The 13,151-nt window shown below is 36.7% G+C and overlaps 1 protein-coding gene across 1 annotated transcript; it reads right to left on the bottom strand.

Moving 5' to 3' along the window:
- Nucleotides 1-3,178: 3,178 nt before the first annotated feature.
- Nucleotides 3,179-12,520, bottom strand: LOC140243917 (endoribonuclease YbeY-like). The gene is made up of 4 exons (XM_072323588.1): nt 12,311-12,520; nt 5,224-5,352; nt 3,957-4,025; nt 3,179-3,301 (listed from the first exon to the last, which is right to left on the bottom strand). The coding sequence occupies exons 1-4, from the start codon at nt 12,518-12,520 to the stop codon at nt 3,206-3,208; spliced, it is 504 nt and encodes a 167-aa protein (XP_072179689.1). The 3' UTR covers nt 3,179-3,205.
- Nucleotides 12,521-13,151: the final 631 nt, after the last annotated feature.

Below are 13,151 nucleotides of genomic sequence, written 5' to 3'. Positions count from 1 at the left end.
TTTGACTGAAAAACTGATTATCTTTCCCATACAATTCAACTATAAGGTTATGGGTTCCAAATTACAAAGACATAGTCTGACTCAAGCAACTATCAAAGAGAGTGGGAGGGGGGAGGTACTGCTGTAATGGTGAATATCATAATCTAAAGATTAATGTATATTTCTAATGATTTTTGTTTGTTTGTGAAACACAGATCACACTGTGATCACAGGCTGACCCTAGCAATTAGTGGGCATATGGCAAAATTCTGTTCAAAGAGAGAAAAAGCCTTTTCGATAAAGTCATATAGTGGAAATTTGCGGAGAAAGAACTGGTGTAAAAAGACTGTTTAATAGTTAGGAGGTAGCAGACAGGTTTACAAAATGGGAATTTATCTACTATGGATGAGTGGGAAGTCTATTTCATGTTCATGTATTTCACGCCATTAGTCACTACAAGGGGTAGAAACTGGGATACGGGTCTCCCAAACTTGCAGGCCAGAAACAAGAGTTGGATTAACATTTTTGACAAGAAAGAGTTCCCAGAAAGAATATCAGCAGTGCAGATGACATGCTAAGTACACCGACCTACATTGCATCGAATCCCTCATGGAAGTATTAGAATAAGTTACAAAGATTTTACACCTCATATTCACAAAATATTCATGAGCAATAATAATGGATTAAATATTTACAAGTATGTTTACAAGTATATTTATGAGCAGAATGTATTATCATTATCATTATGTCAAGAATACTCAAGTTTAAGCCCTTTTAACCAGCTTTGATAAAAATATTAAATTGCTCTTCATATCACAACAAGCATGACGTATATTGTGGTTACTCTTGCAAATCTGACACGTAATATTACCATGTAACATGAATATGACGAGGATGACAACCCCAAAAAATCATCATCTTCTTGATAAAATAAAGATTACCATGATGGCAATCTATTATTGATGAGGCTATTATCTACATTTGTGTTTATGGGACACTGAAGAATACAGAAAATGCTTACCCAGCCCCACAAATGTTCACTATACTATAAATTGCATGGTGTGAGTGTATAACATAATCACTATTGCACTCTTGTATACATTTCATGCAGACCATTATTGAGCTGGTTTTTAATTGGGAAGCTTCATCTACTGTAAAACCAGGAACTTTCCTGTGCATAAACTTTTGTAAATTTCGTGAGGAGCCAAGATTCACAAAAGTATTTAACGCATGCGAAAGTTTTCAGTCTACACAATGCATTGAATGTCAGTTTACCAATTGGCGAAAATTTCATGACTCAAAAAAGGCTGTCGCTCCAATTCGAGAAAGTTTCAGGCCATGAATGATTCTGGTTTTACAGTATTCACCACAATAGGAGCAGGATTGTACCAGACTGTTTGCTCTCACCCATCGTGTACATTGGTGAGGAGACTTTCACAGTTACAAAATGTGTACATGTATATGTTACCTTCCGGTAAAAAACACAGCTTTACGCTGGCTGAATCACAGTGTTTCATTTTTTCACTGTGCCAAAACTTTTCTGAATCAAATTACCATCTTTCCATTACACAGTTGTTGTTGTTGTTTTTTTTTTTTCTTGTGTGTGTCAATATAAATATCTGACAATAGTGTAAGTAGAGTATTATTCAAATTTATATACATTTATATAATATCAAGTTCAAAGTGTTAGAAACAACAGACCAGCCACAATTCTAGACTTTGTACTGCATTAACACTTGAGTGGTTCTAGCCTAAAGATGTGTCTCAGCATAATGATGCTTAATTACTACAAATAGCACACACACACAATTCTGAGCTGATGAGACAACTCCTGCACTTATAATGACATAATGTAGCCATGTAAACTAAGATTGTGTGTTGACCTTTGAACCACAGTATCTCAAAGTCATCCTGTGGTGATAAAATGCAGTTTGCAGACAGTTGATTCAAGAGCAATTGACTACAAACTCAGCAGCACAAAACATTGAAGAAGGCACATTGAAAGCACACCCATGCATGATAAATATCCAAATTCTTCCACAGTTGATACAAACATGCTCACGAAGTAAATCTAATTGCAAGATGTGCTTAACTATCATGCTGTGGAAGATGTAAATCAGACACCCCATAATGAATACACCTCGACACAAGCATGACCAAGGTACATGTACGCCCATTTCACACTCATTTAAGTCCATGGACTAAATGTTGAAAATAGATTTGATCTAAACTACCTCAGCCTGAGAATTCCAGCCAACTTTTTCCCATTTATAATCTGATAACTCAATTGTATCTGTGTTAAAATCAAGACAGTTTTTCAAAACATGTTTTTATCTGGCTCTTTAGTTTCTTCTTGTTCCTGCGTCGGTTTTCTTTTTTTTTTTTTTTTTTTTTTTTTTAAATGAAATACATCATCGAACAGCTTTTAGTCCAGAAAAATTGTGAATATTGTACTGGAATTTCATTACATTTTTGTGTTATTAACAAGTCACATATAATGTATAGCCAACAAAAAAATGCACCCTTAAATATACAAAATGTCTGAGGAGCGGCTTGTCTTGTAAGGAAAAAGCCAGCTTTGACACATGTTTTCTGATAGTGAGACCTTCAAATTTGTGTTTGGCTGTTGGCTGTCCTCGTATTTAAAGCAAATTCAGGCACAGTGGTGTAGGATCATCCTGGCAGATACACCACAATAAATGTTTTCAAAAAGTTTTCTGTGCGAAACTAAATATTTACAAGCCATAACGATTACAAAAATATTTCACACTAATTTAAAATGCACAGTCATATACAGTCTCATTAAAGTAATACTTCAAGATCATGGAATACAATAACAGTTCTTCTTGCACATATATCATAATATACATGTTAAAAACATACATGATTCATCATAAATCTTTAAGGTACACTGGACATGATTAGATACTTCTTTTTTTAGAGTTGATAAAGGTTACCTTTAAAATCATCCATTTCAAAGTAACTTTATGAATAATTGGCATCAAAGTATATGGGGGCAAATCCTGCCATGCAACTCACCTGTTTGTGAAAAACAATTTCATTTGCAATTTTCATATTGAACACCCGACCCCCTCCCACCTCCAAGATTTGCCATCAAAGAGACGTTAATCACGCTGCAATGGTTTGGGGGCTGGTTCCAACCCTTCTCGCCTCCCCAGAGCTGCTGGAAGACTCGTCTCGGACTTTGGAAGGTCAAGGACGGCGGTCAGCGGGCAAACTGTGACTGCCCCGTCAGCGGCCTGAGATTCTGACCCGTCAGCTTGTTGAATTGCTCCAGAATATTGAGTTCTCTTTCATGCATCTACACAATGGAGAATGAGTGGAATAATACTGATGATGGCAACAATAAAAAAAACAGCAAAAACAATGACACAAAGAAGAAGAAGAAAAAAAAGTACTTGCAGCAGAAGAAGAGGAAGAAGAAGGAGGATGAGAAAAAATGGAATTTATCGGGTATGCCATACTTTTAGCATAAAGACCTCGTATCTACAAAATGTCAAATGTTCAGGAGAGCCAAAAAACATGGCGGCCAAAGCACTGTGGCGAATGGGATAGCCTTTCCTTTGACATGCCGTGGTGGCTTCATTTTTGGAGTCAAACAGTTAGGATTTGGAAAGGACATTACTTAACCCATTATTTGACCATTAATCTAAAAAAAAGAAGTCATTTTCACCAAAATTGCAGATACAAGGTCTTGTCACCCCAGCGACGATATAGTAAACCTCTCAAAATATCCAATCTGTAGAATCGATAACAGCCATAAAAACAACATCAACAATGACGACGACAACAACAACAACAACAAAATCAGCTATTTGCTGCTTTCTTAAGAGTATACTGGGATCTTACAATACTACATTACATGGTCAAAATCCAGATGATTTCCACTCATGTTTAAAAAATGCTCACAAATTGTCTGTAAAAACAAAATTATTGAATATGAAAGAAGTACTAACCAGCTGCCACTGTTCCTGTGTCTTGTGATTGTAGCCAATCAGATGACAGAACCCATGGGTCACAATAACCTGTCAATGAACAAGACATGACACATGTTTAATAGGCATTTGATGCTCTCAAAAGTGCATTTTTCCTGGGTTACACCAAAGAGCTACTTAGCTCTTTGGTTACACACACGATCTACTGCCATCATTCCTACTCTTCCACACCCTTCATAATAACAATGATGCTTAGGGCCATTAGGGGTATTTACAAGAAGATTTGTACATGAACACTGTATTTACACCAAAATGCACAAGTTTTCTCTTCTTTTTGTTTCCCACTGAAAGGGGCATTTTAATCAATACATTTGAATGGATTCAGTGAATGCAGAAATTTCAGTAGAACAGTTCAGTGAAGTTTGCTGTTATTTAGATAGAAATAAGATTCTTATCTTTTTCGTTTTTGTCGTTAAAATATTTCATTTATATATGTAAATTTAAAAACATTAGACCCAATTTTGAATTTTTAAAGTTACACTTGAAAATTAAGAAAGAAACAGAGTATTATGTGGCTAAGAAACGAGGTAAACTTCATCTTCACTTTAAGAAATGGAAATTTGAGTTGTAAAACCACGTAGATGTTTAACATAGACTCTATTTGTTAGGGTAGAACCTTCAAGATGTTATACTTGTGACTACCACAATAATTTGTGTATTGATCAAAATGATACTGCGTTTTTATGTCTTATTGATGATCTTATTTTCATTTTTATTTTTTGTTCCATATGTTCATAATTATTGTGTAATTTGTATTGTTTGTAATCAAGAAAATCAATAAAACATATAAATGAAATAAAAAAAAAAAAAAAGAAATAAGCCGACAAAAAGTTGTTTAAGCATATCCATTTGTATTACTTACATGAATTGAAGTGGAAAGGCTACAACAAAATCATGTCCTGTCAAAATAGCACAAAGATTTAATAAATGTGTATAGAGAGAAATCTATAGCATTTAATATCTAATGAAAAGTACACATTTCCTCATCTTCTAATAATACTGATAAAATGCTGAGGGTAATATTATTCTCCCTACCACCCAAAGGATATAGGTTGCAAGCTCTTCAATCATGCCAGAAATAATTACTATGCAGATGCACTGTCTACGTGTGTGAGTGTGTGTGAGCTCGGATTGATGAGTTTGATCAGCTGCTTCTTCCACTCTCTGGGGTTGGTCGGAGGCCCCTTCCCCCCCCCCCCCACATACCCACATCACTGGGTCAACTCACCGGTAGAATGTCATCGAGGTCTGTCTTATACCTCTGACAGTCCGCTAGGATGTACTCTACACCAAGGAACATATCTCCCAGGTCGGCCAGATCACTCCATGGATCTGGAAGCCGACCCGGCTTCAGATTCTGCAGGGGGGGGGGGGGGGGGAGAAAAAAGGGTAGAAGGCATCCTGTCAGTAGCCATGGTAACCAAAATTTAAAGTAACCAAAATTTAAAGTGCTCATTCTCTTGAAGTGAACTCTGCAACCAACTTCTCCTGACTGATTACAGTGGAGATGATTAGACCACCACAACTGCAATAATTATACTAGTAGCAACAACATAAATGCCAAATGCACGAACGACAAGATGGAGTTTCTAGAATTTGAAGGAGTTTTTTTTTTCTTCTTCTTCTCCTTCTTTACAGTCATATGGCCAGGATCTCATTTTTAAGCGTACGCAGCATGTAACATTATTGTAATCTACTGTCTATCAGTTTCATAAATTTTCTCACATAACTGGATCACTGATATTGTAAGTATCCACTGAGCAAATTCGGCAACATGCTTGCTGGCACAATTTCCACTTGGGCTGTTGACTGAAATTTATGCTGTGACAGGCGATGAAAATATTGTGAGCTAAATTTCCTCCTGATGGCTCCTGGACATAACTGATTGTCTCATGTCCTCCTACAAATAACATACCAAGTGTCTTTTTATTTCATGCCATGAGAGATCACTGCATCCTACACTAATTTATTATTTGACCTCTAATGTATTTTGTACAACTTATGTTAAATTAAAGGAGAAATACTTGCTTTGTTGTGAAAAATTAAAGTGCAAGTCTACTCCATGCTCAAGTTGAATATGGCAGTAGAAATTTAGCTAAATTAAATACATGGCATGACAATTACAATGCAATTATGATTTAGTCAACTTCGATAGTTTCTCATGTTTTCATGAACCAGTGTTACTGGTTACTACCAGAATAATCAAATGAAATGCAGTGACAATGTTGTCCCGTAAAAGTCCTTTTGTTGCCCAGCACACAAATCTCCACTGAATCATCTGAGAATTGTTGCTTAAATAGTGAACTAAAAAGTATCATTTGCATCCATTCATTGTTGGATTGTACAATGACTTTCAGGAATCAAGGCAGCTCTCTATAATTTCAGCACACGCACACAGAGAGCAATGGACTCTCACACACAGCGAGCGACCGGCGAGCTGCGAGAGTACCAATCCGATCGCTGTATATGCATACGAGTCCACTGCTCACTAACGAGTCCATTGCGAGCTGCCTTGGCAAGAGGCTAGGGAATCACGGAAATTAAAGTTGCTGAGTCATAAAAACAAAACAAAACAAAACAAAACAAAAACAAACATGATTTTTATATTACAGTGTAGCAAATGAAAGAGTTGTCATGTAATGACATCATTACTCACCTACTCTACATTGTAGCCACTAAAAATATTATTGAACTTATTTGAAAACACACTGACTTTTCATGTAGATAATGCTGGTGAAACATCTTCCATTCTGTTAGTATGCTATCACCATACCATATCAAGTCACATTGGAGACGAGCTGATACTGCACACTGAAGAGCTGTGTTGGCATAAATATATCACACGCACTCAGTGTCTTACACTTTACAAGCCATACCCATGTAAAAGTGGCCAAAAATATCTCGACTCTACATCCTTATTGAACTCTGTCAATATTGTGCTGGCATTCCCATGGCAGTGAACACAGACTGAGCATATACACATGTATATAACATTACATACATTTTTGTGGTTTAGCAGTGTAAACATGATGACATGTGACATTATGTGTTGTATAGTTTCTGAATGTATTTTTAGCCTACATGTAACTGCAATGTACTTGTGTTTTGATTCCAAAAAAGGGGAAGAAAAGAGCAACCAGTAATAGGATCACTGCCCACTCTGAATAACACAACCCTGCTCTGTAAATTGCATCACTCTAAAAGCTACAATGCAAAGTTAACCCATCAAGCATCCTATCCTAACAAAGAGAAGACAGCAAGTGCTATGCACACACAGTAAACACACATTGTAAAAGAAGGAGGTGTGTTCTCACAGCTGTCCAATCAAATTGCAGCATTACTGACACACCCTTTCAGGCCCCTGCTTGGGGCCTGAAGGTCAACACAAGGGCATGTATTCTATCTAGACAAGTTTGTATTCAGTGTGTGAGTTCGGTATGTGTTGTACTGCAAGTGCATGACATATTGTTGTTCATGGTACATTATATATATATATAGTGAGGAAAAAATGGGGAAAACAACAACAAACACCTAGTGTACACAGTGACCCCATGCTAATAATTTGCAGAAAAATACAGTGTTTCACATCTCCTCCAAGCAAGCACGTGAAAACATAATTCTGACTTCCATTTCCACATACATCATCCTTTGATCAACTCATTTAGTGGTCCTACAAACTGTGTAGCTTGTGGAATTCATCTTAACACAAGTTTTCAAAGGTATATTAATCATTTCTCACATCCAAATTTGGAGAATTATACAAATTTATCTTACAGAAGTTTTCAAAGGTATACATCAAAATTTGGAGAATTATACAGATCACTAACACAATGGAAAAAGTCTTTACGGGGATATCCCCCCTCCCCCTGGCCCCCCATAAAGTGTAATACCGTATATTGTGTGTGTCACAGTGTGTGTGTCATACAAAAGCCGCATGTTTCATGTACACTATACTATAATTCAGTTTGTAGTTCAACTTTGCACGTGAGCAGAAAAAAAAAGGCCATTTGTCATGAAAGGCAGGCTGGCCTATAAATTCATGGAGATAAGCATCTGAGGTGTATCTTCATACGGTAAAAGTGGGAATTTTAGTTTAAAAAATTTCTATGATAGGCTTCCTAAGATGAACTTCACGTTTTTAATTCTGTAGAATCAAAATTCAAAATAATATCACATATGACACGCAAAAAAAGTCCTTGCTTTTATTTTCGTGATAATTTTACATCACATGACATGCCCAAAATTTCCAATTTTGTGGTAAATGGTGCATTATCTGCCAGCACATTCACCTGACAGCAACATAACATTCATTACAGCCTAGTAATTGGCAATAAATGCCAGGGTGATTGGAAAAGTTTGCTCAAATACATTCAATGCAAAACAATGAAATGGATGCTTGGCAAAGTGTGACTTGACAGGCCATGTGGTCACCTGATCCATGCTGGTTTATTCTTTGTTTGACCATGAATTCTACTGTCATGCCAGGCAATTGGCTTATGAATTATATTGCTCTGAAAATGGGTGAAGTTCCTAAATGAAATGTAAAGAAAGATCATGTGAAAAATGTGCATGTGAGCTCGATCACAAACCGTCTTTCAATTTCATATTCACTTTGATTTCATAATACACTGTAGTTGATTGAAAACAGAATCGATTGATACATCCTGCAGCCCAGCCCCACCAGCTAGCATACACACACACACACAGCACAGACAGAAAGTGGATAAATGCCAGAAAATTATGGGGCCCTATAGATACTATGTTCTACTGGGGGGAGGGGGGGGGGGGGGATCGTGCCAGTTATTTAGTTTAACATATTGATGTGCGCCTGAATTCCACTGCCAAAGTGATCAGCATAACCAAATTCTACATTGAATTTTTCAGTTTGCATTTGGCAAACTTCATCCACCACATAGCATTGACAAAACTGCAATGCTTATAGAATTGTACCTACATCACAATGAGTCTATAACTCAACCATTTCCACATGCCACACCATGTCCACAAGGCACAACCACACAGAGCTGGAGGTCTGGTCATCACACCCTCATCACCCATACATGGGTCAATCCACGTCAAATCATCCAATTTTCAGAAAAGTTGTCACCCGACCCCCTCCGATTTTCTTAAAAATCGCACCAAATGTTCCCCAAAGTGTCTGACGGAAAATCCCAAAATATTTTGCCCCAAGGTCAATTGGTTGCTAAGATACAGCCTCACATAGCAACCGATGCGCATTCCAAAAAATTAGTTAAAAGAAAATTAGGCATTTTTGATTGACTGTTTTAGCTTGGATATTTATGCAAAAGTGTTCATTATCTGGAAATTGAGAAAACTTTATAGTCTTTACAAGAAAAACTGACTGTGACGCGAAATTGACTTTTCGTTAACGTGCACGAGGTCACCGAAAATGGTGTTAAATGTTAATTTTGAAAATTTTAATGCATATTTAGAAGCTAATATCTTCCACATTTCATCACCTTAGGTTCTAAAATATTATGCTGTTGAAGGCTTTGACTTGCTCAGTAATTTTGAAAAAAATCGGCGCATTCATGATCACCGTTTTTACGGAGAGCGCCCTCAAAGTTGACAAAAATTAAAAATGTGCCAAATTCAAGGTCACGGATCACCCTTCGTCCCACCTAGGAATAGCATCAATTTTTGTATATTGATAGACGTTTACCTATATTATCTTGGGTTACCAAAGAAATTTTGCTCCCGAAATGTTCAATGGCAAATTTACCCCACCGAAAATGGTTGTAAACGGCCAAATTCCCACGTAATATCACATATTGGGTTTAGAGGACATTTCAAATGTCCACGCTTTCAAAATGAAAAGCACTAGCCCTGTGATATTTGCATTAGGGATAGTCTGTTATACATATTTTAGTAATATATACCACAAAACACTTTTATTACATCATAATGACCTTGAAATTTAACACAAAATTTGATAAAAAAACAATAAATCGCTCCATTTTCCTCATTGCACTGCATGTAAATGTGTTTTGAAAGACTTTTCACAGAGCAATATTTCAAGAATTATGAAAGCTGACAGCCTACAATATTAAGTTTCTAAAGTATTTGTGCTCTTCTTTCAGATTTTGTGTCAATTTGATCATGAATGTTATACCCTTGACCTTGAAGTACTTCTAAAAATAGCTGTGAATTTGTAAACTACAAAGTACACACACGACAGGTGTTTTATGGCATGATACACTTGTGATTCTTCCACAAACACAAAAGCTTTTTATAGTGTAAATGTTATATACTAAAATTAATCTATACATGCTTGCAAGATATGTTCCAATCAATTGCTTTGTTCTGACAATGACCCTCAATTTATGACCTTCAAAATCATGAGAAATGCCTATTCCTCTCCATAAAGACCTGTATTAAAGTACGTAATAATAATTGATAATTATGGACATTAAACAATTTGTATTCTAGCCTGTGAAACGCACATTAAAAGGACTGAGAGGAGTCTTTTTGTTCTGTACCTAATGAAAACTTTCAAAATCATTTCAATTTTTTATGTATTTTCTTGTTTTGGGAATTTCTTATGTATTTCTTTGTTTTTATTTTCTGCAGCATAACCATGTTTTTTTTATTGGAAATTGTCACAGCCCACTTTTCTACCATAACTAGAACAGAATTAACCAATCAAAGTGATAGATAGTAAAAATGGTCAAGTTTTTATGAGTTTCAACACAAAAAGCACTGTTTTCCATAGAAAATGCACACAAAATCACAAAATATTACCATCCCCATTTTTGATTGAAATTGAGGGTCATTGTCAGAACAGAGTAATTAATTGTAACATATCTCGCAAACACGTATAGATTAATTCCAGTATATAACATTTACATCATAAAAAGCTTGTGTGTTTGTGGAAGAATAACAAGCATATCCTGCCATAAAACACCTGTTGTGTGTGTAATTTGTAGTTAACAAATTTACAGCTATTTTTAGAAGCACTTCAAGGTCAAAGATATAACATTCATGATCAAATTGACACTAAATCTGGAAGATGAGCAGAAATAGTTTAGCACCCTAATATGGTAGAATGTCAGCTTTCACAATTCTTGAAATATTGCTCTGTGAAAAGTCTTTCAAAACACATGCATTTACATGCAGTGCAATGAGGAAAATGAGCGATTTATTGTTTTTTATCAAATTTTGGATTAAATTTCAAGGTCATTATTATGTAATAAAAGTGTTTTGTGGTATATATTACTAAAATACGTATAACAGACTATCCCTAATGCAAATATCACAGGGCTAGTGCTTTTCATTTTGAAAGCGTGGACATTTGAAATGTCCTCTAAACCCAATATGTGATATTACATGGGAATTTGGCCGTTTACGACCATTTTCGGTGGGGTAAATTTGCCATTGAACATTTCGGGAGCAAAATTTCTTTGGTAACCCAAGATAATATAGGTAAATGTCTATCAATATACAAAAATTGATGCTATTCCTAGGTGGGACGAAGGGTGATCCGTGACCTTGAATTTGGCACATTTTTCATTTTTGTCAACTTTGAGGGCGCTCTCCGTAAAAACGGTCATCATGAATGCACCGATTTTTTTCAAAATTACTGAGCAAGTCAAAGCCTTCAACAGCATAATATTTTAGAACCTAAGGTGATGAAATGTGGAAGATATTAGCTTCTAAATATGCATTAAAATTTTCAAAATTAACATTTAACACCATTTTCGGTGACCTCGTGCACGTTAACGAAAAGTCAATTTCGCGTCACAGTCAGTTTTTCTTGTAAAGACTATAAAGTTTTCTCAATTTCCAGATAATGAACACTTTTGCATAAATATCCAAGCTAAAACAGTCAATCAAAAATGCCTAATTTTCTTTTAACTAATTTTTTGGAATGCGCACCGGTTGCTATGTGAGGCTGTATCTTAGCAACCAATTGACCTTAGGGCAAAATATTTTGGGATTTTCCGTCAGACACTTTGGGGAACATTTGGTGCGATTTTTAAGAAAATCGGAGGGGGTCGGGTGACAAGCACTGGATGATTTGACATGGATTGACCCACATGTAAATTAATTCCGCCCCAATAAAACTGGAAAATTGACAGAAGACACGCATACGCACGCTCAGTTTACTGAACTTCACACTGAAATTGACGCCACGTATTATTTGAACCACAATGGCGTACTTACAGTCTACCACAGTACTTGAAAATAGCAAGATCATTTTGAAGATGGAGGCAGCGGCTCTTCTGCCAGGAGCACGGAGACTCGCTGGGAAAACCACGGGAAGAGTTCGGGGTAATGCCCGTGACAGTACGTACCTCGTGAGCTGGAAAAGACAGCACGTCTGTTGGTTCGTCGATGCCGCGGTATATTCGGTTCATTTTCTGAACCTCCTTGTTATCAACACACACCACGCTGACATCAAATCTTTCGACCCGTAGGATTCGACGGATCGCTTTAACATCTGCCTTCAGCTTTGGCAGGTTCAAATCGACGGCTTTCTGCAAGTTTCTTACCACAGCAGACATTTTAAGAATTATTCTTAGAAAAACTCGTAGAAGGTAGAAGCGCTGCGACGGTGTGAATGCCACGTTACAACTGGGCGGGAATGTACGGGGATGTGAGCCCACGTACGTACGTACAGCAGTCCGTACGTACAGCAGTCCGTACACACAAATCTGCGTTGGAGCTGCTATGCAGCTGACCTGCATAATCCGATGCAAACATGTGGGTGGAGCTTGTGAAAAACATGTGTTTACAATACGCCGTGTATTGCGTAATAAACTCCTCGCGTGTATTGCGTACGAAACTGGCCGCGGGTGACTGTCTATCACGATAGAATATACTGTTCTTGAAAGTTTTACAAATAAATGAATGATATGGAGCTTGAACATTAAATCAGTGGTAATTCATTCTGTCAAGATAAGAACATGCATGGAGCTACTGTAGTCCATGATTGGAGCACAAAGTTTTTGCTTCCGTACAAAATGTAAGAAAACGTGTAGTTCACATGACCCGACCGAACTCCATTCTTTTGTTTCATGCATGTCGTTTTTTCATAGTCATCCGAAAATGGGGAAATTGACCAGTCGCAAATTTTTGTTTGCAGACCTCTTATCGCAGTTTTGTTTGGAGTAAATTGAAACAGTTTATTTCCAT

Source organism: Diadema setosum, chromosome 20, assembly GCF_964275005.1.
Source record: "Diadema setosum chromosome 20, eeDiaSeto1, whole genome shotgun sequence".
Classification (NCBI taxonomy): domain Eukaryota; kingdom Metazoa; phylum Echinodermata; class Echinoidea; order Diadematoida; family Diadematidae; genus Diadema; species Diadema setosum.
This window is presented reverse-complemented; position numbering and strand designations above follow the sequence as displayed.

What these genes read in the sequence shown, in the direction of transcription:
- LOC140243917 (XM_072323588.1), bottom strand. Translation starts at nt 12,520, where the DNA reads ATGTCTGCTGTGGTAAGAAACTTGCAGAAAGCCGTCGATTTGAACCTG. An exon ending in ACCTCGATGACATTCTACCG is followed by an intron (nt 4,026 to 5,223) that starts GTGAGTTGACCC and finishes GTTCATTGACAG; the next exon opens with GTTATTGTGACCCATGGGTT. An exon ending in CACAGGAACAGTGGCAGCTG is followed by an intron (nt 3,302 to 3,956) that starts GTTAGTACTTCT and finishes TCCATTGTGTAG; the next exon opens with ATGCATGAAAGAGAACTCAA.